This window comes from Carassius auratus, unplaced genomic scaffold (genome assembly GCF_003368295.1).
Source record: "Carassius auratus strain Wakin unplaced genomic scaffold, ASM336829v1 scaf_tig00012847, whole genome shotgun sequence".
Lineage (NCBI taxonomy): Eukaryota > Metazoa > Chordata > Actinopteri > Cypriniformes > Cyprinidae > Carassius > Carassius auratus.
Genome location: NW_020524335.1, coordinates 94,494 through 120,086, shown reverse-complemented (window position 1 = coordinate 120,086; position 25,593 = coordinate 94,494). Strand labels below are relative to the sequence as shown.

Sequence of the window (25,593 nt, the reverse complement as noted above, 5' to 3'; positions counted from 1 at the left end):
TCCATTCTGTAAAACCCGTTATTAAGCCATTTACATTTTTGTGCATGTATATGTTAAACCCATGATTGAATATCTACCTAATATGACTTTCAACAACCACAAGCATTTCATACAGCAGATGCTGAGGGCTTACCTGACTCAAATTATGCTGGTATATGCATGTACACCTTTTAGTTACACTTCAGTTACACGTTTTGCACTTAAAATGTTTAATTTGAGTAAAAAAAAATAAAAAAATACACTTATAAAAAAATTTGTTTACACACTCAGGATGTGCTAGTTTTAATTGAGAATTTAGTGTATTGTATTGACTAACATTGCAGAAAACATATATAATTGACCATTTATGAATGTAACACTGGCTTTAGTGAACTTGATTGTGTCTGATTTATAAAGGTTATAAATTTAATTGGCACTGGTGAAAATGTTTGAGATAAAATTTCAAAACTTTCATCTTAATATTTTCGAGGGGAAAAAATAGCAAAAACCCAAAAGCAAAAAAAGTCTAAATTTTCCAACTGGCCTTATTGAATTTATAAAATTAAATTAACACTAATTCAGTTTGGCGAATTGAAACCTCTAGATGTGATCAGTCAATAGAAAAAGGTTTTATTTTTTTCTGTGTAGTATGAAATCATACTCCTTCATTATTGCACTTTTAGATGCCAGCAGGGTCTCAAAGCGCTTCCTCTTGGTCACAAGCTGAATAGAATTGTTTAACCTTCATCTATGATTGCATTCATTTAAGGATTAAGGTTCATTAAGGGTTAAAAGATTATCATATTCAGAAATTTTGCTTTATTTATAGGCTATGTGTCATGGTTGTTGTTGTTGTTTTTGTCCTCGGTGACCTCATATTAATATTGGTAAAAAAAAAAAAATAAAATAGATTCTATTTTATATATTTGTTCTGTTTATATACTGTATAGTGTAGTTGCTTTTACATGTACACAGCTAATTTAGGTTTCTTAGGATCTTTTCAGTTTAAAATCGACTGGACTGTAGATTCAGTGTCCCTGGGTCAGAAATCATGCAGTCAGACACCCGTCCCCTCGTTCCACATCCCAGCCTGGTGTCAAGTTTTGAGCTTTCCTGCCTCCGGAGAGGCAGAATCATCATCAGCTGTGACAGCGCAGAGAGAGGTGAGGCGAACCATGTGACTGTGGGGTATCAGGAGAGATTAATGGATAGGTAGGAGTGTGTCTGTTACTCTCTGGGTAGATTGCTGTCTCTCGGTCATCGAGACTGACCTGATTTGAACTGCCATTCCCCCCAACCCGGTGATAACGTAGACTTTACACTACATCATCAGTTGCTCGTGGAACTGCAATGGCACTGCTTCCACAAGTGGAGGCAGAACACTTTGACGGGCTATCACTCCTCTACTGGTAGGAAATGCCATTATCTGGTTGTTATCTGGCTGAGTGACTTTAGATTAAGCAAAAACTAATGCTTTAAAAGCTTATTTGATGCTGATCTTAGCCACATTTTCTGTGCTTGTGTTGTTACTTTGTTTCTGCTTGTTTGAATGTGTTTGGCATGGATGTTGCAAATGCCTTGGAACATTTCAGCCTATCCTAATATTGTGTTTAATCAGTTGTGATGCTCTAATAATGCAGATAAATTAGCTTTCATTCACAGCACAGAGTTGCTGACTGTACATAAGATATTGTTTTGAAGTCATTTAAAGTTCATTATCATTGTATCGGTGATGAACCAGCAGGAAGTGGAAAGTTAGAGCAAGACGGACAGTATGCACCCTAGAGGGATGCCTGCGTAGTTTCGCTATAGTCACTTGAGTGCGTATCCTTACATGGCTTGAGCAAGGTTAGACAGATTAGAATTAAGTGATCAGTTTAATGCTGGATCCTTTGTAACACAATCTCGTGCTCTACATTTGAGCTCTCTTTGTTCAGGGTGACTCGATGAAGACATATCCTTTCATTTCCCGTAATGCTTTATGATATATGCTTATGTAAGGTTTGTGTAGGACAGAATCCTTTTGATATATATTTAAAGGAAATAAAAATGCCTTAACCATGACCTGACTGCTGCAGTACAGGACAGATAATGTCATTACACTGAACGTAATTTTAATTCTCTTCATTACTCTTATTGTGACAGAGATTAAAGTGCATTGTTTAAAGAGCAGCAGGAGACATCACTAAATATATCACTAGTAAGGAGCGCAAGCATTTGTCCTTGTCGTCCTGTTCAGTTCGCACTGACCACCACATGATCCCAACAAAACAAAAAAATAAAATCATCAGTTCAATCTACATCTATTCCATGATCACGATGGAGTATTTAGCTAATGCATATGTTTGTTGCCACTTAACCTGGCTCTTTTAGTACTGTTAAATATAGAGTGCTGAAAAAACATTGACATATTTTGACACTAACACAGAATATATTTTTGCATTTATATATATATATATATATATATATATATATATATATATATATATATATATATATATATATATAATTATTATTATTATTTTTTTAATTCTTCATTTTCTAATATCATAACTTGTATATTGCACTGTCAGTGCAAAACATGCAAAATAAACATAGGTTTTTAATAGTTTAGAAGCATACTTTTCATTATCTAATTATAAACAAAATGTCAACTTGACAACACATTGTTTTACACAATGTGCAAGAACACTCCTTCCAGTTTTTTTTAATTTGTATTATTTTATTTTTCTGCCGTTTTAAATTTTCTATTTTATAAATTATCTATAAATGATCATTTTCTATTTTCTTTCTGTGTTTTTGCAGGGGGCAGATTGGCCTTGAACAAACACACAGCTGCTATACTGAATAACAATCACGCACTTTTCAAAAGTGCATGCCTCTTTGTCAAACAGACAGAAAAAGCTTAAATAACACTGTTTCCTGGGTTTTGATGAAGTCAGATGCATATTTAAATTTAATCTCAACTGAATATTATATGTCAGTTTTGCTTTGAAAAATTGTACACATGTACACATTTTACTCATTGTCCTAGTTAGAGGCAAAACATTGTATTCTGTTGCTTTCAGTCTGTTATAGGGATTAAAATAGAGATCAGGCCATCGTTGGATTTGATCCATACCCTCTTTCTATAAAATAATTATCATTTGGCGCTTTCAGTGTTTACCTACATGTTTGAGTGATTTTAAAATAAACCCATGCACAGTAACCTATTTCCTGTATGAGGAAGAAACTTCCCTGTTACAAAGGGCAGGTGTGCAACTCTCTCAATATTCAACATTTTGGGAAAAAAATTAAATTGGGAATGATTATATTCTTTCCTTTGGGATTTTATAATTCATGCCTCAGAGGGTCAACCGCATTATTACCAACCATTCGATAATCTGTATTTTTAAAAACAGTCTGGAACATTCCTCTGTAAATCTTGTTTTTATGCTAATATTTCATGCACTAATATTTAATGGAATCTCTTTTTTTTTCAGGACAATAATGGGGCCCCATGGCATCAACCGTGCTGTGGAGAGACTAGAGTTTACAGACTGTAAAAAAGGGCTTGGTGAGAACCACGGCACAATTTCTTTCAGTTTATAAAATTATTCCTAGAAAACTGGGCATTTGGTGCACGATTTGTTTTACTTGGTTCTCTCACCCCATATAAAGAATTAATCCCAAAAATCTTGTTCTTAATTTGACAGGTGTGAAGATTATTGGGGGCTACAGGGAACAGAGCGGTGAAGAGTTCGGAATTTTCATTAAACGAATTTTGCCAGGTGGTGTGGCAGCACAGGACGGTATGTTCTCTTTCCCAAAATCTCCAATGAATGTTTCTATTTAGATTCTGGGAATGATGGCTGATGTTCCTTGACTTTCAGGGCGTCTTAGAGCAGGGGACCTCATTTTAGATGTCAACAACATGAATTTAGGAGGTGTTACAAATGAAAAGTAATGTATTCTGGATTGGTTATGGATCTGTAATAAATTAGAAGAAGCCTGAAGTATATTAAAACAACTTAACTGAGAAATCGGTTGGATGTTTTATTAGGGCAGTGGAAGTTCTTCGCATGGCGTCAGCTTCAAATCACATGTCTTTACTGATAGTGCGCGACGATGCTTCCAGGTAAGATGACTTTTATGAATTGGGTGATATTTGAACATTTTTAAAGGAATAAATTATTTTTCCTGTTTATTTGTACTCTTTATATTATTGATTTGTTTTGCGTTCAAAGATTTGAATTATATGCAGACCGGAAATTTTGCTTGCCAAGTACAGACTGTTATTATGTACTTAATCCTATAAATGCATGAGTACTCTTAAATACATTAAAGTCTTTAGCACTTTATTGAGAATTTTGGCCTTTGTTAAGTATAATGCATTTTTTTTGTTGTATTTTTTATTATTATTATTCTTAAAAAGAATAGTTGATTTTGAATCTTCTTAGGGGACTAGATCGATATAGTTATGTCTATACTGACAACATCAAGCCACCACTCATTGCTGAGTACTTTTTGGAGGATGCATGCCGAGGTATTTTTATTTTTTTGTTCTTTTGTTTTTGGCATTGTCTGCGTAGCCAGAGGTCTCGGTTTTGGGCAGTTGTCAAGTTCTTGCTGTCTGTCTTTGTTTAAATGGAACTGGCAGTTTGCTGGTCTCTGTGACTTCCTGATGAGCACTTTTGTACTCCCGACTGAACAGCTGTTGACGTATTTGGGCCGCAAGTGTGTCATATGTGTCCTGAGTTAAACCAGCTGAGGTCAGGTTTTAATTTGTAACATTGTAAAAGGATTACCTTCATAATGAATGGACAATCAGTCACCTCAAACAAACTGTTTCAGTACAGTACACAGATTTTGAGAACATTCATCTGTGATTACATCCGTAATCTAATTAAGTGCTTCTAAGCTTCTTTGAGCGCTAATGAGGAAGTTGCATTTAATGAGAGATGTCATATCTCATTAAGTTAACCAGAGACTGTCTTACAAAATCTAGTTAGGGGGTTTAATGTTTTGTGTGTGTGTGTTTGTGCATGTGTATTAAAAAATAATAATGATAATTTCCTCCAGCACTTCCTTAGAACAAGTATGTTCATACTTATGTAATGCTTGATTTTACAGAATGGAAAAGCCACATTATATTTATTTTTTGGACACAACACAGACACAAAAATTAATAAAGGGTTTGTCTATACAAAAGTATTATGATTCACTGGAAAATTATGTCTCCAGGAAAGGTGGATATATTTCTGATTTTGCGTGTATTTTTATATGTTTTATTATTAGGAGGGAATTTGTTGAGTTAATGGAAAAATATGGCTCCAGCAGTAGTACCAGCTCCGGATCAGACACTTCTGTTTCCACAGGTATTTTCCGCTACGTCTATCATTTACTGCATTTCAGGAGTGAATGACTAATGTCTGATTTTGAGGACTTGCAGCAATTGCAGCCTGCAGTTTGCAAACTTAGAAAAAGATTTAGTTTGGGTCCTCCATATCATCATTGTTTTCAACAGAAAAGGCCATTTTTTATCATTGTCTTTCTACATAAAGAGCCATTTTTACATCTAGCATGTATCAGATTTGACTTGAAACAATGTATGTGTATACTATACTGTATGTACATTCTGTACAAAAGTAGAGGTCAGAACATTTTTTTTAATGCTTTAAATTCACAAGTGATAGTAAATACATTTAAGATGTTGCAAAAGATTTCTATTTCACCTAAATGCTGTTCTTTTGAATTTTCTAATCATCAAAGTAGCCTGAAACAAAAAAAAAAAAATCACTTAAAATTATTAGTACAACACAAAATGTATTAATAAGCAGCACGACCATTTCAGATGTGATAATAAGAAATGTCATTTGGGCACCAAATCATACTGGAGTATTGGCTATGAACATGATTACATTTTAAGATATATCAATAAATATATCAACTCTCATTGTAATAATGTTCAGTAATATTACTGTTTAATGTATTTTTGATTAAAAAAATGCACAATTTCTAGGCATTAATGACTTTCAAAAACATTAAAATCTTAAATAACCCAAACCTTTGAACAGTAGTGTATATACAAATATATATATATATATATATATATATATATATATATATATGTATGTATGTATGTATGTATGTATGTATGTATGTATGTATGTATGTAAAGCATTTGTTATTTTCTAAGTGTGCTTAAGTAGTATAATAGCATTCATTTGTGTCATTTGCAGAGTCTGGAGTTATTAAAAAGCAAGTTTCTTGTCTTCAGGAAAGTTGACCGACACTGCCTCCTCCTCCTCATCTTCCAGATCAACCAGTCCTCTGCTTCTGAGCCCTAAAGACCCCAACCCAGTATACACCACTGCCTGCATTACCTCCCCACCTCCACAAGTCTGCACGTAAGAACCAAACGACACACACAAGATAGAATCCAGATTTTATCCACTGCTTTTTTGTGATCCTTTTGTGTATACTTTAAATAATTCTACAACCAAAACAAATGACAGAACCCAGCAGCTTCCTCACAGTACAGTACTGCTGCTAATAGTGTACTAATTGAAGAGTCTGAGCCTGAATACACCTGACCTAACCTGAATAAAATAGAAATCCCACAAAATGAAAATGTATTAATTTATATTCATAAAAAATGTGTTATTTAAAAAAAAACAAAAAAAAAACGAATCACCTCAGGAACCATTGTTTCTGCTTTTGATCCAAGCCCTTATGTATACCTCTCTTTCCCCAGAGACTGCATGATTCAGTTGATATGTGTTGCCAAAGGGACAGGATTAGGCTTGGTCATCAGGGGCGGAGCTAACCGTGCAGAGGGGCCAATGGTGTGTGTTCAGGAAATAATTCAAGGAAGCGATTGCCAAAAGGTATTTAATTAATTTTATTATTTTGAAAATGTTTAACATTTAAGATCATGTTTTTGAGTTAATGAACAAAAAAATGTTAATTACCAATCAATCAATCGAAATTAATCAAATTAAACACCAGCTTTTTGTATTGATTCTTGGTTAGTGAAACACCACAAGTAGTTTGTTAATGAAGTGAAGTTAGACAAAATGAAGTAGACTATGGTGAGACGAAGTGAGGTAAATTAAGGTCAAGGTAAATTAAAGTAGACTAAGTTGAAGTTCAATAAATTACACCAATTTTAAAGGTTTGGGGTCAGTAAGATTTTTTTAAAATTATTATTATTATAAATTAATACTTTTACTGAGGAAGGATGCATTAACTTGATCATCCATGACATTAAATTACAATGTTAAAAAAGTATTTATATTTCAAATAAATGCTGTTCTTTTGTACCAAGAAAGCATTACAGTTTCTGCAAAAATATGAAGCTGCATAACTGTTTTCAACACTTCTAATGATAAGAAATGTTTCTTGCACACCAAATTAGTAGCTATATTAGAATATATATTAGAATTTCTGAAGGATCATGAAACACTTAAGATGGGAGTAATGACTGGTGAAAAATCTCTTTTCCTTCACATCAATAAATTACACTTAGAAAAAGTTATTTTAAATGTTTGTAATATTCCACAATATTACTGTTTTTTTTTTAACAGGTTTAAGTGATGTAGACTTTGGTAATGTAAAGTGAAATGAAGTGAAGCCCATTCAGGGTGAAGGGAATGTTTTTTGTTTGTTTGTTTGTTTGTTTTTTGACTCCAGGATGGGAGACTAAAGGCTGGCGATCAGCTCATATCCATCAATAAGGAATCACTCATTGGAGTGACACACGAAGAAGCCAAAAGCATACTCACTCAAACGAAACTCAGGTTAAAACTCAACCTTCCAAAACATCCTTTGCAGAATGTTAACATAATGAAATTACGCTTAGTATCTTGTGATAGTTTGCTTTTGTCCAAGACAAATGCATGTGGCAAATGTCACTGTTTGACCCTACAGACCAGACCCTACAGTAGAGATAGCATTCATCAGACGAAGGTCTTCATCAGGCTCCAGTAGTGGACCACACAGCCCGATCTCCCTTCAGCCTCCCTGCAGTACAGCCCCCCAACTTAGGCCCGCTGGACTGGGCGGAACAACTCTGCCCGGAGGTCTCGTTCCTAAGATTGCCAACACCCCCAACTCTGGAAGCGAGACTTTGCCTTCTGTAGAACTTATTAAGGTGAGACAGAAGACTGTGGCTGATTCCACTCTGGCAACAGAGTTGAGTTACTTAAGCAGTGCTTTAAAGAGTGTGGTTGCTGTTTTCTTAAAGGCTTCTATTTGTGTCTTTCCTTCAGGTACGACCAGCAACAGGAAAGCCTAATCCCAGCCCTGTGTCCTCACCTGACAGTGCCTGCACCACAGTGGCCAACTCTGGTACTGCAAGCCTATATTCCCTTTATATGAATCCTATAGGAGTTCCATACAAATTCTACCCTATTGTCCGAATTTAATGTCTTAATGTTGATTAGTAAATATTGAACGTACTTCAAATGTTTATGAACATAATTCGATTTTTAAAAAAAAACAAAATAAAAAAATAGTTACATTAAAGGTCTTGAAATATGTAGGGGTCAAAGAAATAAACATTGAAATAAATATAATACAATATAATTATCTTAAAAATGGGTTGAGGTCAACAAATCATATTTGTGAGAATCAACTTTTACATTTCAATGGTGGGACCAAGAGATGTGAACAGCACTGTTTGAATAATTATCTAATATATAAAAACAAAACACATACAACTGTAACTAAATGATACATACAATAGATGATGCATGCAATATAACTTTTTATTTAGTTCTACTTAGTAACATAGTCTCAACATAAAAATGGCAATAAAGAAAACATGACAGCTTAAATATATATAAACTATTTTAGGAAGAAAGAAAGTACCACAAATACAAGATTGTATGTCCCTGTTTTTCCATTGTAAGTGCTTTACTGTAACTGATTTATTCTTCCGAAAAAGTCAAAATTAATTTCACTTTATTGTATTGAATCTAAACATTCCTTTAAACCAACCATGCATGCATCTCCTATTATTATTCAAAAAATAGCATAGCACTGTCTGCGGAGCCTTTCACATTCTGATGCATTGTGAATCGAATTTTGGCTTTGAGCAACCTGAAATGCATTGATAAGGAGCATTTTGTCATAACCTGGATCAGGCTTCCCATTCGGCAGACGTGTGCTGATGAGATGCTGTGTTTGTAACTCAAGATAATCCAGCTGGCATGGTTCTGAAAATGGATATTACTATCACCGTGACACATAACTCCAGGTGAAATAGAGGATACTGAACTCTGTTCAGGACAGGGTTTCATTTCATTGACGAGCACTTTCAATAAAGCTCCTTTGAGCTGCGATTTAAAACAGATTTAAACACCAGCTGTACTGAACGAGGAACATGAAATATGAAATAAAGAAAATTACTGTTTCTGAAATGTTTTGATATGTATTCAGACCTGAGAGAGAGACTAGTGAGAACTTATTTAAAAAAACAAAACATCTTAAAGTTCCCACAATTTTGAACAATGGTGTTACTTAAGTGTCCAAAAAAGTTTGGGCCACTTTGAGACAACAATTTAAACTTTAATTCAAATATTACACCATTATATTTGATCTCTTATAATACACTTATTAAAATAAAATGACTGACCCCAAACATTTAAAGAGTGTATAATTGTTTTTGCATTAGATACAAAATATTAAAGAAAGTGTTATCTGCAAACAAATTTTAATAATGAACATGTTGCATTAATATCAACCAAGAAAGTGTTCAAAAAAATGTGGTTGGAAAATGTGTGTGCTATATTTCTGTAAAATAAATCCCACTTGGTTTGATATTTTGTAATAAAATACAGAGACATTTAAATATGCCTTAAATGCTTCTTTGAGCCACTACTGTGAGGAATCTACTCAAATAAATTGAACTCTCATAGAGTTATGTAAGAGACTTACAAAAAATGTGATGTACTTTAAAAAAAATCACAAACAGCTGTTTTGCAAAATAGATTTTTTTCATTTGGATTCTCTCTCTCTCTCTCTCTCTTTTTCCAGATGCAACTGCTGCCTGTAATCCCAGCAATTCCTGCAGACCTTCAAAACATCTATCCTCCACTCCCAGCTTTGAGAAAATAGAGCAGGTCTCCATAATCATAACCTCTCAATTAGAAAATAAGGATTTCTGTCACAACACAGAATTACAGAAACATCTTGTGTTTACAGCAGGGTCAAATGCTAACAAATAGTTGCCCATCAGTCTCATTACTGTATTGATCGTTTACAGTTTTACTATCATGTGTGGAGGGAGTTAATCTCACTGTTGTGAACAATATGTGCAGTTAGCGACCTACCCCGTATCACACCTCATGTGATATTATGGGAAAATTAATAGAGACTGCATGTGCCACAGCTTCATTGTGTTAAATCACACTGGACTAAAGCAACTCTGTAGATTACAGAAAACAATTTTTAGAAAGATTTTAACTCCAGAAGCACATTTTAAAGTAAATATGCATTATATGTATTTATATAATTGTGTGAAAATAAGTATTTATAGTTTTATTTATTTGTTTATTTAGTGGATACATGTATTGAAATAAAAGTAACATTTAAACGAAACTAAATGCATGAACTATATTATTATTAATTGTGTTATATTTTATACGTAGACACTGAAGCGAGTGTGTGTTTGAGAGAAAGCAAAGCAGTGACCACGTTACACTGGGGGGCTCTTCTGTCAGCAGGCACTGGACATGGACATGCTGGGATTGAAGCCTACTGAGTCTCAGGTCCTGACACTGGGAGAAAGGCTGCGTCTGAGCCCAGGAGGGACAGTGGCTTATGGAGGTGAGAAAAAATTATGTCAATCTCCATTATGTCGTAGTTGTTTATGTACTGATGGCTTTCTTTTTTAACCTCTCCTTACTTATGCAGTACGTTATTCTAGCTTTATACATAAAAAAAAATAAGTGCTAAAGACATTTTTACACATTTTATGTTTGAAAATTTTAATAGGAAAGTTTCCTTTTATAAGATTTCGAGAGAGTTGCAAAGGAACTCTTTAAACTACCATCCAAATCTGACTCGGAACAGGAAGTAGCAAGATTGATATCAGATGGTTTTAATGAGCCTCCATCAAACCCTACGGTAAATGCTAATTATTTTTTTATTTATTTTTGCAGCAAAAGCATACATACAAATATGCATTGACAAAGAAATTACACACACACATACTGTATATCAGTTAAATATTTATATATAATTTTTTTTCATATTCTTTGTCTTTTTTTTTTTTACATACATTAATTTTCATTATTTGCCAATGTTATTCATGTAATTTTTATATATTAACTATTATTTTATAAGCCATCGTTATCCGACTCTGATGATCTGGATGAGATGGAGAGACTAAGAAATGAGCACGTTGAGGTCTTAAGAGTGCTCAAGAAACTGCAGGTACCACCATGTCAATGATTTTAAACTTTGTCACATGCTGGAATGTGTGACATTCATTTGAGTGAGGCTCTCATTAATCCTGTTTGTGAAAATGAGTACGCTAACTCTAATGCTGACTCATATGAAGATCTCTCTTCTAACAGGATAAGCAGACAGAATCCGAGAGCCTTAATCATAAGATGCAGCAGGAACTGACAAAAGTTAAACAGGTACGCAACTCATTCTTACACACTGTAAGCAGAACACGTTCTTTTTGATGCCCATATTAGCAGGTTACAACATTTAAACTGCACATGTGTATAGCACAACTGCAAACATAGCTATTTATCAACACAATAATTTGGCATTGTAGAAGCAAACTACTCACCTGTCGTTGTTTTTTTAAGTTGTCAGTCAAGTTCTATATGCAGTGAAGTTTTTTAAACTTCATATATTTTTTTACATTTATAATTATTGATCTATAGGGAGTCCAGAGAATTGAACTACAAGGACAAAACAAAACATAGCACTTTGATTGACAGAATTGTCTCTTGAAGTTTTTCAGAATGAGTAGATCTAACGGATATCTATGAATATGGAGGCACGCAGGCTCATATAGCACTTTTTCTATACTATCTCACTAAATCCAGACAGTTTTTGGTTTTGACTTCCACATTGTAAGCTCAGAATTACAGTAGCCTGCTGTTGCATTTAAAAGTGGTGTAAGATTCCAATCCATCTTTCTTTTTTTTTTTAATTGTTATTATATTTTTACATAACTTTATTCCATTGTCACTTTACCGTATTTTAGATATGCCACAGGGGGGAGCTCTGGGCACATGTGCTATTCAATTCTTAAAGGTCAGATGCAGGTGCCTTGTAGAGTTAAATGCTGAAACTGCATTTTTTCTTCTTCTCAGCAGCACTAATCAGAACTCAAATGAAAAAATGAAAAATGCTTTGAGCAATATCCAAAAATGTATTTTCAGCGTGTTGCGCTCACTACAGGAAGCTTGAAACACCCACATTAAGAACATCATGTGGGAGATGAAGTATGTAGGACATTGAGGGATGGCGGTCAGTGTTTGGAAATAGTTCTTTTCTATGAGTTCTAAAGAAATAGGCTCCCACTAGCTCTTTGTGTTCTATCTCAGAGCCTCAGAAGTGCCTGTTATGTAAACCCAAATCCGAAGAGCGTCACCATTCTATGCAAGATTAATTGGACTTTAATGGTTTTATTAGATTCTTACTAAGGCAGCAGAGCAGTACATTCTGATCATCCTGCTGCATATCAATTAAACAAAATTATCAGTGAAGCTTTTAAACATTGTATTAATCAAAGAATCCTGGCATCATGTCACAATGTATCATTGCTTCTTTTAATAAAAATAGATGTTTCTTGAACACCAAATCAGCAAATTAGAAGGATTTCTGAACTGCAGGATCATGTGACACTGAAGATTGAAGTATTGACTGCCGAAAATTAATCTTTGCCATAGCTTGAATAAATTACATGTATTATATTTAAAGAGATTAAATTAGAAAAATATATATTTTAATTTGTGATGTTATTTTTTAACTATTTCAAATTGTACTGCATTTTCTATCAAATAAACGCAGCATTGGATGAGACTTCTTAGAGCAGATTTTGAGACTTTCAAAAATATTTTTAAAAATCTTTCTGCCCCCAAACTCTGAATAATAAAATGGGCACAGACATGCACTGAAAGAGAGACTTAGAGACCAGAATTTTATAGAGACTTGCTGCTGAACCCTTTCTGAGTTCTTTGACCACATATCAACATGGCAAAAGTAATTTTGAACACCTTAGCAATCAGTTAGCGACACCTTTTCATCATAGTAGCAAGTTCTGGCAAATAAATCACTGCTCATAAAAGCTAGTTTATATGTATGGTATATGGTGTGTGGTGAACTATTAGTGCCCTCATATCAACCCTGCTGCTGGGGATATCGCTCCTCATGCAAAAGCATTCAGCCACTATTTCACTTGGGGTTGACCTTAAGAGACGATCTAAATAAGAAGGAATATGCATTTATTCTCTTAAAGCGACACACTGAATGTTTGGTCAGCTGTATGAGGCCCTGTGGGGTTTTAATTGGCGTCAGGGTCAGCGCAACTTCTGTGTCTCCTTCACAAAGTGCTTTGCTCCAGTTTGTGGAGTCGCAGCTGCTCCCTCCTGGAGCACTACAGAGGGCTCAGTTTGTATCCAGTTCCTCACATTGAAGTGCTAATAGATGTAATACACTCCCTGTGGTGTGAACCAAGGCTTTTTACAGCCCTGTATGTTTCATTCTGTATTGCTGAATCCTTTCTGCTCTCTTCACCCCCGCCCACACTTTACATTCTATATCTGCTGTTAGAGCAACAGGTTGGCTGATGGGCTTTTCAGCATCGAAGCAGTGGGCTTTTAAGCCTCCTCTATTGTGAGAAATGTGCAGGCTACATCACCGTCCACGCAGTGCACACCCAGCTATATTACAGCAAAATTAAATGATCAAAAGTGAAAGTAAAGAAATTTACTGTATAACTATTTCCAAAATAAGTGCTGTTCTTTTGAATTTTTATAAAACAATCATGAAAAAAAAAAAATATATATATATTCTTGTTATTTTTCTCCAGCCACCTCTTCTGGGACAGTTATACAGTATGTGCTTTTGAATTCAACATTCTTTGACAGTTAGATTAATTTCAACCAATGCACGATCCTTATAATAAACTTCACATATTCTCCATTTACATGGACATTAACTGGACATAAGCGCTCATTTTTATACCTCTCTGGTAAAGAGCTGATGTAAGACGCATCATGTCTATTTAATAAGTAAAGTTCTTTCAGTGGGCAATTATCTGTTCCCTTTACATAAGTTATTCCAGGTATTTTGAAATAAGTGACAGTTAATAGTACTCCTAATGAGTAAAATGCACATTTTCAGATTTTACTTAATTTAAGAAAGTCACACATTCACTATCTAATAATAATGATCTTTTTTTTTTTTTTTTTTTTTGTGAACTACCCCATCATTTATAGATCCTCACAGTGTGGTTTTCACACATTTCATGTAACCTGTCCATTAAGAGTCCTATTATACCCCACAGCTTCATAATTACAATGGCCTGATTACCTTTCTTTTATCTGACGTCTATTGAACGATGCCATGCTGATAAGTATCCAATGCTTCTGTAGTTATCATTAATGGCAAAACATCTTTCTATACCCTGTATTATATAACAGCTTGTTTTACAGGTTCTCATCTGCCAAACATGCCCTGTCTGTTCTCTCTAAAGCAGAAATAATGGACATAATGAAACTTGTTTGCACATGTCTTATTCCTTCAGCCTTTTTAAACTTAAAAGAAGCAGAGCTGTGCTTTGTCATGCTGTGAGTCTGGAGGCATTTCTTTTCAAGTGCACTGAGTTTGCAATGTTAGAGGGAAGAGCCCCTGAGCATTGTAGCGTCGTACTGTACATGCACTCTCAGCACTGTCGCTCTGAGTGGAACTCCGTTGTTGCAGGAAGCAAAATCTGCAGTGGAGGAGAGTCGATCCCTGTGGACCCAGATCCATCTGGCAGAGGCAGCTCAGAAACAGGCCCGGGGAATGGAGATAGACTACGAGGAGGTTATCCATCTCCTGGAGGCTGAGATAGCTGAAATGAAATCTCAGAAAACTGAGCAACCCAGTCATGAAAAGGTATTCAACCTTTTAGAGTTTTACACTAGTCTTCTCTTCTCATTCCCGATCCACATTCCCTGCACAGCCCCACTCCAGGTTTATCCTCTCTCGTGTACTATAGAAACTAGGTCACTGTTTGATTTGTATTATTCAGTAACTGGGCTGATGTGCTGCGAAGACTTTAACATGATCTTGCAGGATGACGTGGGCTGATGAGGTTATTTTTGAAATTTCTGGCTAGCAACCTTGCGTGTCGTCAGGATCAACTTTATTTTAATAGAAATGTTTGATTATGTAGGGTAACAGGATCTTAATTATTGCTATGATTGCTTGTGGAAAAATCATCACACACTGATTGCATTTCAGCACAACCAACTACAAAAGGTTTTCTAAAACATATGCACTGTATAAATCTGATTACAGTAACAGTTTACTATTTCCAGTGGCACATATCCAAATTGTGATTTTCTGACAGCATTATTTTGCACTTTTGATTGCAAATTCATGTAAGACACAGTAAAAACCATAAAGTAAACTTTACTACTTTCCTAATATTCACATAGGAGGATCTGCAAGATCTGAAAAAAAGGATTTCTGTACTCGAATGCCAGCTACGAAAGAGTGAAACTGCAAGGAAAGGTTTTGAAGTCTCTACGGGTAAACTTCTACAGTTTGTGGAGGTGATGTATATTCACTTTCAGTTCAATTTAACCACCTGCACATTAAATCATCACATCCTCATGTCTTAAAATAAAGTTGCACCAGGAAAATTGCTCATGCAAAATGACTCATTGTACTGTATAGGAATTTGCACGTCATATGGTGATTTGTCAAAGACCATCCTTCTTGCCCGAATTTAGTCTTCTCACTAAATCATAAAAAGAGTCTGTGGAATGTTCTTCTCATGGCATCCATCAACTCAGGCTTATATGAAGTGGTCAAATCTACTCGCACAAGCATAGCGAATCTACTTCATCATCCCAAGAGTTCTCACAAACAAAGAAGCTCATTTTTTTTCAAACTTATCATATGTTTGACACAGAATGTGTAGTAACCCTTTCATTAGGCAGCTATTAAAAAATGAAAAAATGACAGAATGTGAAAAGAACATGACATCAATGTGCAACTGCTTTTCCACTTAAACCAGATGCCACAAATGAATTATCAAACCAATGGACTGTGTAAATCAAACATTTGCCACAAAACACGGGGAACTTAATGTCTTTCTTCCCAAATAAACCTGTGCATAGCATCTGTTCATTGCATAAGAATATAATGATAAATTGCAGAAGTACATGATGCATAAACACTTTAGTCATGCTAAATATGATTTATATATAACATTGCACCATGAATGGTTAATGTAGTGGACACTATGTGTCAGATATTTGATTTTCATTACATTTTTACTCTTATGTGAATGCATAAACTCATAAAGTGCTGTTGTTAATAATAATAATAATAATTATTATTATTATAGATTTTAAATAACTATACAAGTAGCTGTAGCAGTGGTATTATTATTAGTAATAATGATGTAAAACAGTTTATTATTGGTAAAAAATTAAAATTAGGTTAATGCATTTAACAGACGCTTTTATCCAAAGCAACTTACATTCAGGCTAACAGTTTTTACATATCGTGTGTTACCTGGGAATCAAACCCACAACCTTTTGCACTGCTAACACAATGCTCTACCACTGAGCCACAGGAACACAATTAACTTCATTGAAATGTAACCATCAAAGTAGTAGTAGTAATAATATTAATAATATAAAAATTATGTATTCATGTTATTAAGAATAAAATATCACCAGGGTAATCTTTATGCAGCATTAAATCTTTCGACTATGGACTAATCTGATCACCTACATTTCAAAAATCCCACAGGCTGTCCAAGGCTTCCTGTCTGAAAACCAAAGCGGTTCAAGAGGCTACAGGTAAGATGATTATTCTCATCCTTTTGTGAAGGCAGATCTAATGATTTGACTGAAATCGAATCTAATTTGGAGTATGACAGAAAGTAATACTAAACTTCACTAGCAACAGGTGTTTGGAAAAGAATGAATAACAAAATAAAGACTTTTCCTTTAGGGACCTTTATACAGTCAATAAAGTTCTTCTTTGATATTCTAGGAGGCTGTGTATTCAGGGTGTATAAATGGAGTCTTCTCCCTTTATTTCTATTATAAGAGAGACCTTGTGGGTAAAGGACAGGGGTAGCTAATGAACAGAGGCCAATACAACACCTTGCTGTGGCAGTGATGTTGATTAGACCCAATCAACATGGCCTCCTGCAGCCTGTCGCCCCTTGCTCAGCTAGAAGAGCACGTCTGGAGAGCCATTTTTTCCCATAATGATCATCCCCACCGACTGAAGAGGCCACTGTGTCTTTGTCTATTAGGGCCAGAAAATGTCCTATTAAATCGAAATGAAGGCTGCCAGCAGTTTGCTGAAAAATACGACTTTTCTTTTTGAGAGAGGGTGCATGATGACCAACAACTGTGCTTAAAAGCCACTCTACTCTACTGTACCTTGAATGCATCCAGCCGATGAAGGATAGTTCTTTACATGCTAAATATGAGTGTATTTGCAGTATTATTATAACCTTTCTCAGACTTTATTTATTTATTTTACTGTAGAATATCTTCGTTATACAGTATAGTCCCTCCAAAATACCAAAGAAATTAATACTTTTATTCAGCAAGGAAACATGAAACTGAATACCAGTTAGAGTAAAGATTTTTGTTAAAAAAAAAAAAAAAAAAACTGTAATTTTGAACTTTCTCTTCATTTATAAATCATGGAAAGAAAAAGATCACCATTCCAAAACAACAGTTTTAAACATTTTTGTCAATAAGAAAGGTTTCTTAAACACCAAACTGGAATACTGAAGAATCAGTCAACGTAAGTAACAAGATTGCAGTAGTGGGGCTGAAAACTCAGCTTTTCATCACAGGAAAACAATTACATTTTAATTATATTATACTAGAAAATAGATATTTTGTACATTAATAATATTTCTCAATATAACAGTTTTTACTGTATTTTTGATCAGATAAATACAGCCTTGTTTAGCATAAGAGATGTCTTTCAAAAGTTTTTTTTCTTTTCTTTTAATCGTTATGATCACAAACTTTTGAGTGGTATAATAAAATAATTGTGTCATTAAATATTTGGATTGTTGATAATAGTAATATTTTAAACAAAATATTACCTTGTAATGGCATTGTACATGAATAAATTACATATTGGTAATATTATTCATAACCTTATAACATTGTCATTCAGATGCAGTTTTCTAGTAATTTATTTTTAAAACCTGACTGTAAGACTGTAGCGAATCTTAAATATGTTTCAAACGCATGCAATGATTCGATCAGTCTGGACCAATTCATTTCAGTTTTCTGCTAATGACCCGAAAGTGTGGTAGTTACATAATATGTTTTCATAACACTGGTCCATCCATGTCAGTGGGTCTGAATCCCCTTCCCCAAAAATTCACCCTTTATTAGGAGTCATGCTGGGCTCTTCTTTTACGCCAGTCTGCCCAGCATGCTTTGTTCTTTTCAGGTCAAAAGGAGTGCACTCTTCTACAGCTTTTATAAGAAATCGTGCAAGACTGACACAGTTTTCAGTGTTCAGTAGGTTACAGTTTTTTTTTTTAACAATGCAAAACAAAACTAAATAAAACATCTTTATTAAATAAAAAGTTTAGTTAGGTTAAGGTTAGGTTAGTTAGTTAAAATTCTGAAACTGCTTACACTGTTTTAAATAAAGGATTGTGTGTTATGTTTTTCAGTTCTTCCAGCAATCCAAAGTTGGCCACTCTGTCTCAGACCTTGCCATCTCGAGGTGGGAAGAAACCACCTTGGACAGCATCTGCTCTTGCTGTGGAAGCGAATGAACTAACTAATACTGTCAGAGGCATTCTAGAGCTCGACTGTAAGTAGTATACATGCATGTTTTCTGCTTTCCCATGAAAATCAAACATCTACTTAATTGCAACTGTCCTTTGCATCAGTTTGTCTGACCTTCATGTTGTTTTCTGACCTAAATGTATCTTACGTCATGAGCAATTTCAGCTGAACTGTGCTGGATGAGATGTTATCATTCATGGGGAGGAATATTATAATATGAGTAATATTTTGTACATTTTATATATATCTATAAAATATAACACACAAGACTTTGGTTTACCCTAAGAACCAGATTCAGTCCGCTCATTTAGCCATTGCTTGAACTCCTGACCCCATTCACCTTTGTAAATCTCAGGAAAATATGTAGCTTACCTTCCAGCAACATTTGAACTTACACAAATGAATCTAATGACCTGTAGAGGTCAAAACATTGACAATCTTTCCATGATCCCATCTCATTACGAGCCTCTTAAACTAGACACATTTAAACATTATAGCATCATTATGACCAAGAGACTGCTTGTTGTTCAAATTTATAGAACCTATCCAGATAGAATATGTAATGGAATATATTTATGTTTTTCACTAGACAGCCAAGTGATCTAGATTTAATTCAACTTAATAATGCCCTTGCTTGTTGAATGCTTCATATCATTCATATCTTTTCAATTCCTTGTGATGTAGGCATTTTACATCTTATATATTACAGAGAATGAGGCAAACCACCTTAATTGTGAAATCTAATCTACTGTGTTTAGATGTGTATAGTGAATCAAATTAGGGCAGTCTCACCATGAAACACAATATAAGGTGTATTTGATAATGATACAAGCCTTTAGATCTGATTCACTTCTGCTGATATCGTTGCCTGGATACAAAGCTGCTAGAAAGCAACTGTCTTTGTTGCAATTGTCACAGGCTACACGAAGATATTTATCTTTAGAAATGGGTACTTATTGGGAAAACATTTAAAAGAGCCTTTTAAAATAGAATTAAATGTAAAAATGTAAATTAAAATTAAAAAACAATTCTACATTGATTGTTCATGACATCTTGTTTTGACTGAAAGTGTTTGCTAAATGAAAGAATACAATCTTGTTGGCCTAGTTAAATTGATCCCTCTGTCAAAACATTACTGATAGCAGTCCATCCAAAGCGCAGCTCTGGAAACAAAAAAATAACACCAACGCCTTTTCTTTTTCAGTACTTTTCCTGTTTAACACAGGATGTCCAATACATACTCATAAAACTCAAACAGAGTCACTGAATCAATGTCAAGTTAAAAAAAAACGACCTGATTTATAGATTGAATAATAATATAGATAATCAGATAGTAATATTAGCTGAAGTATCCTGTTCTTTGTATCTCTAGAAAGCATTTGGATCGTATTCTTGGTTACAGACCGGCATGATTTAAAGAGCCACACAGATGGGAAATCAAAAATTACCTGTATTACAGTGTATGATGTAGCTGTCCATCAGTGTAAACAATGTGCAAAGTAATTAAACCAAAAAGTACACGATTTATAAAGTTATTGGCTTCTAAAGTAAGGAGTCGACTCTGAATCGCTGAAACGAGATAGATTTAAAAAATCTTAGATAGATTTCAAATATTTTGCCCATCTCTATGTACGTCACTAGGAACACTTTGCATAATAATCTCCGCCTACCATGTTGGGAGAAACGGAACTCTGACCTGCCCCACCCCCACACACATCGAGGAGACAGTGTGTTTTTAATTGTAAAGGCAAGTTTGTTTTATTTTCACTGCCAAAGAGTGAAGATCAGAAGAACCAATGGCTAAAATTCATTTTTACCACAATAACAGAGCAGTACAACAAATCCCTTTTTCACTGATTTCACTGATGACTGCTTTTCTAATCTCGGTGAGTACAAGGAGGGATTTTCAAAGCGTTTGGCCATAAAAGAGGGTTCATTACCAACTTTATTTAGACCAACGAGCATCTCCGAATCACAACGCAAAGTATGATTATGAAGTTATGTGTTTGTTTTCTCCCGAGCGTCTTATCAGTATGTGTGCTGTCTGCAGCCTTTGTCTGTGCTGATCTTCATTTACAAACACGTCATTAAAATTAATTGTAACAAGTGCTGCTAACAGATATTCTGTGATAAAGTAATCCATATGAAAACAACGCGATGTCCGTTTTTCACGTCTCCCTTCGTTATATCTAATGTGACCATGCCCCCGCGCTGAACGCGCTATTCAGATTCAAACTGAAGCGCGCGGTTTGAAAACACCCACACAGAAGAAAAAGCAGCGAGACTGTTCAAGTTTTTTATTTTACTGTTTGCTTCGCGATGAGAGGAATAAGACATAATTCACCCCAAAAAGATGCTAACGCATTGTTTACCATGAAGTCGTGTTTGCGGAACAACCAATCAAAACTGACTATGTTAGTTGACCAATCAGAACACAGTATGCTACCGAAAGGTGGGGTTTAAGGAAACTGAATCTTTTGAACAGCTTCGCGCGAACCGTTTGGGGATCCCTGAGAATTGAGGTAATTTTAAAATGAAATTTTGACTAAAAGACAATGTTTTTTAACCTTGGATGGATTTAAACCTAATGTACAGGTCTTATAAACAGTGATAGGAAGCTTAGAATTTTCATCTTACTGGCTCTTTAACATTAACCATGTTAAAGGAAACAGACAGTTCAGGGACACACTGGAATCCAGAAAAAAGAGCATCTCTGGCCTCCTCTTTTCTTTGAATACATGGTCTCATGGTCTACAATGGTCTCAGCCTCAAAGAATAGGGAAACGTGTCCCACTCACCTGGCAGCATGTGACCTCTCAGTGAGTGATGCTCACGTTTTGGCTGAATGCTTCCCTGCAGGGGAGGACGAGGCAGGCTTTGAGTTGCACATGGAGGGCCACCCTCATCACACCGACTGAAACCAGAGAGAGCAGCTCTAGCCCAGCTTAGAGACAGGCAGTGCTTTCCACGTGATGGATGTTCTCCCAGCCATGTGACAGGCTGTGTATCGCTCTGGCTCATCAATAAGACAGAGGGGGAGACATGCTTTGGAATAAGCATTTATGGTAAAATAATTGGCCTTAGTTATTCATTGAACAGGTATGAAAACTCTGTCATTTACTCACATTCATGTAATTTCTTCTGCAGAACACCAACAAAAGCCTTTTGAAAAACATAATCTTCTTTTGTGTTCTACAGAAAAAAAAAGAAAGCCATACAAGTTTGAAATGACATGAGGATGAGTAAACGATGACAGAATTTTCATCCTGTCCCTTTAAGAGAGAACAGCAAATCAATTTTGGAGAGATTTTCTGCAGCTTATCCCAATTATATCTGATTTACTGAGATGTAATTTGAAGCCACTGAAATAGTCTTTTTTTCCATTTCATAGTGTTGATCTAATGAAGTTATTCATTCTTGGTTACTAGAGCAAGGCCTTTAGAAAACAAAGAGCTGATTGAATTAAAGAGGCATGTGATGAGCTACTCTGAGTGTTACTATGTCCCAAGGCTTAGGCAGTAACGGTTTGTGATCAATGTGGATACGTCAGGACGCTGAATATAAAAAAACTGAATCCCGAAAAAAAATCGGTGAGCTGTAGAATTTAAAGACTTGAGTTGATGGCCGCTAAAAATAGAGATGAATGCAAGCTTTAGAAACAACATTCTGTTTATATTCTAGGAATTGTTATGAAATGCGTTTTCATTTTGAAGACGTCTTTAAAGAAAACAGCCAATAATTAGCTATGATACACCAAAGTTTAGGCACATTAAATATGAATGCCTAGTTATTTCCATTTCTTTTAAAGAAGGGCCATTACCAGGACAAACTGTTTTACAATAGAAACAACCAACAGGAATTTCAACTGATGCAAAGAATGTGACAAGACGAAACGTTACTGTTTTAGTTTTCTGCAAGTTCACTGCTCTTTTATTTTTCTTTATTTCCTAAGATCAATTTAAATCTGATAGATCCGTTGTTGTTACTTACAAACACAAGGTTCAGAATTTTGTTCAGTGGAGTGATAAACATTTTCTTACCATTAACACTAAGAAAACAGTGGAGATTATGTTTGACCCCAAATCCATTGGAGACCACTCACTAGTGGTCATTAAAGATCAGAATATACAGAAGCCTAGATGGACTCTTACAGATATCTGGGCATTCACATCGATAAAAAACTGAAATGGAGTGTTCAGGTGGAAAATATCTGTATTTGGGTCCTAGAGGTTAATAATTCTAAGTAATTTTTTCTTCTTCCTTTTCCTGGTGTATGTATGTTGTAACTACATGTGATTATGATGATTACAGGTGTGTTACACGACGGGTATTGTGCAATTTATTTTTCGCTGTAGTTTATGTATTTACTGTATATTGCTGGTAAGGTAGTGATGTTTTGCTGTATATATTATATTCATGCCACTTGTATTTAAACAGCAGATATTGTATTAATACAATTTTCCCTCAGGACAATAATGTTTTTCTAATCTATTTAAATATTATATATATATATATATATATATATATATATATATATATATATATATATATATATATATATATATATATATATATATATATATATATATATAATTTTTTTTTTTTTTTTTTTTTCAAGATATGGCCAGTTCAACGATAAATGGTTTGAAACCTTATTTGTTAGCCAAAATTTCTTCCATACATCTTCCACTTATTTGTTCAAATGTAGACACACTAAATTTACTGTAAATTCCCATAGGCACTAAATCATATGTAGCCAGGGATATTTGTTTGTAGAAATTTGAGACGGCATGAATTATTCTTTGGCCTTTCCTGTCAAAATGTTGATTGTGAAATCTAGACAGTGGGATACTCTGTGTATTCTTTTCCTCATAAAACCTTTTCCTCATAAAACTTTAAATAAGATCATATTTCTGAACAGAAACCCGTTATAAAGCCATGTCAGGATACTGAGTATGCCAGCAGACTTACTATCAATTGTACTTCCTGAGGGAGTGGGAGTGTTAAGATCAAATTCTGTCAGGGATTTGTTACCAGTATGGTGGCACATAGTAATGAGATTCCCCCCATTGCCATATTGAGCCTTCAATAGTGTCTGTTTACGTTCTATTGGCTGACGTTCATTACAACCGTCCGTCCTGTATGCAAAGCTGTGTGTCAAAAAAAAAAAGTGCATATGTGGAGAATTGTTTACATGTGTGCGGATGGAGTTTTAAACCTAAATCCAAATCCAATGGAAGCAAATCTGATTTACCCCCATTTGATGCTTGTTATACTTTAAATTTACATTCCTTACGTTTATGAAAATAGCTTTTCAGATCATGCAAACATGCTGGCACTCTTAGCATATTCATTTATGACCCCATTTCATCCAGTTTCCAGGAAATTCTCACGGTCACTAGCCTTTCAGGATCAAAAGGATCAACGAGAAATGTTGCAATGCCCTTTTTTATTTTGGCTGCAGACTCCAGTATCTTGTTTGTTGTCCTCATGTAGAGTAAATGTATCTGATTTCTCTATTGTTGTTGTTGTTTTTTTCATTCAGGTGTACCTTTTGTCTGGGGTGAGGCGTACACTGCGGGTGGAGTGAAGTACTACGTAAAGTAAGTTATGAGACACTTCAAATACATTCATAAAAAACAATTCCTTTGTTTCTGTAAATAACAGTTCTCATGTTTTGAAGGGCACTTCATAAGTTGTTTGTGCAGCGTGAGATAAACGGTTTTAGATACAGTAAACATTCATCAGGTACTGTACTTTAAACTGCACTTTTACAACCAAATATTGTGACAAAATATCGCAGATAATGCTGTTGTGAAAGGGATAGCAAAAATGTTTGTGTTGTTAAAAAAAAAAAAAAAAAAAAAAAATCTAATTAATGATTCCAAATCAGCATATTAGAATGAATTCTGAAAAATCATGTGACACTGAAGACTAGAATAATGGATATTGATAATTCAGTTTTGCAATCAGAATAAATTGCACTTTAAAATATATTCAAATGAAAAACAGTTATTTTAAATTGTAATCATTTTTTGCAATATTACTCTTCTCTTTCTTCTGTGTTTTTTTAACAAATAAATGCAGCTTTGGTGAGAAAAATACTTTTTAAAAGAACATTTAAAAACCTTTACTAACCCCAAACTGTTACTGCTAGCGTACAATATTAGTGTCCATCTTTTTCTCTTCTTTAATTCAAAATGTTTTACATTTGAGGATGTCATTTCTGAAATGAAACTTTCTTCTTCCTCCAGTCATGTAACTCAGACAACATCATGGACGCACCCTGTAATGAGATCTTTGGGTCTGTCAGAACCAGGAACAAATGACGAAAGCCTGAACTCTCCAGAATCCACAGCCTAGACTGATTCGAAAGACTACTCCCACTTTCTGTCCAACTGTTCATTTAAAAAAAGAAAAAGAAAAACAACCTAAACACAGCATAAACATGAAGTGATATATGCATTATAAAAAAAGTCAATCAAACAATAAAAAATAAAAAAAAACTCTACACCTTCATTAAATGAAAATCGAACTGATTTAATGAAATACGCAACAGATTTATCACAAATATTCCTGAGCTCTTTGATTGGTTGAGAAC

General features: G+C 34.7%; 1 protein-coding gene across 2 annotated transcripts; it reads left to right on the top strand.

Moving 5' to 3' along the window:
- The first annotated feature begins 1,026 nt into the window (after positions 1-1,026).
- LOC113073767 (syntaxin-binding protein 4) lies at positions 1,027-25,510 on the top strand. 2 transcript variants are annotated; one of them, XM_026246524.1, is made up of 23 exons: positions 1,027-1,388; positions 3,462-3,535; positions 3,675-3,770; positions 3,852-3,921; positions 4,022-4,096; positions 5,257-5,336; positions 6,239-6,368; positions 6,716-6,848; positions 7,654-7,760; positions 7,891-8,113; positions 8,232-8,310; positions 10,000-10,085; positions 10,689-10,791; positions 10,979-11,091; positions 11,311-11,400; positions 11,544-11,609; positions 14,914-15,090; positions 15,636-15,752; positions 16,963-17,012; positions 18,875-19,017; positions 24,538-24,595; positions 24,676-24,740; positions 25,247-25,351. In XM_026246524.1, exons 1-23 carry the CDS (start codon positions 1,330-1,332, stop codon positions 25,252-25,254), a joined length of 2,202 nt encoding a protein of 733 aa, XP_026102309.1. In that variant the 5' UTR covers positions 1,027-1,329; the 3' UTR covers positions 25,255-25,351. The 2 variants fall into 2 exon arrangements, with proteins under 2 accessions (XP_026102309.1, XP_026102308.1); XM_026246523.1 differs by lacking the exon at positions 24,676-24,740 and having other exon boundaries at positions 25,247-25,510.
- The last annotated feature ends 83 nt before the right edge of the window (positions 25,511-25,593 follow it).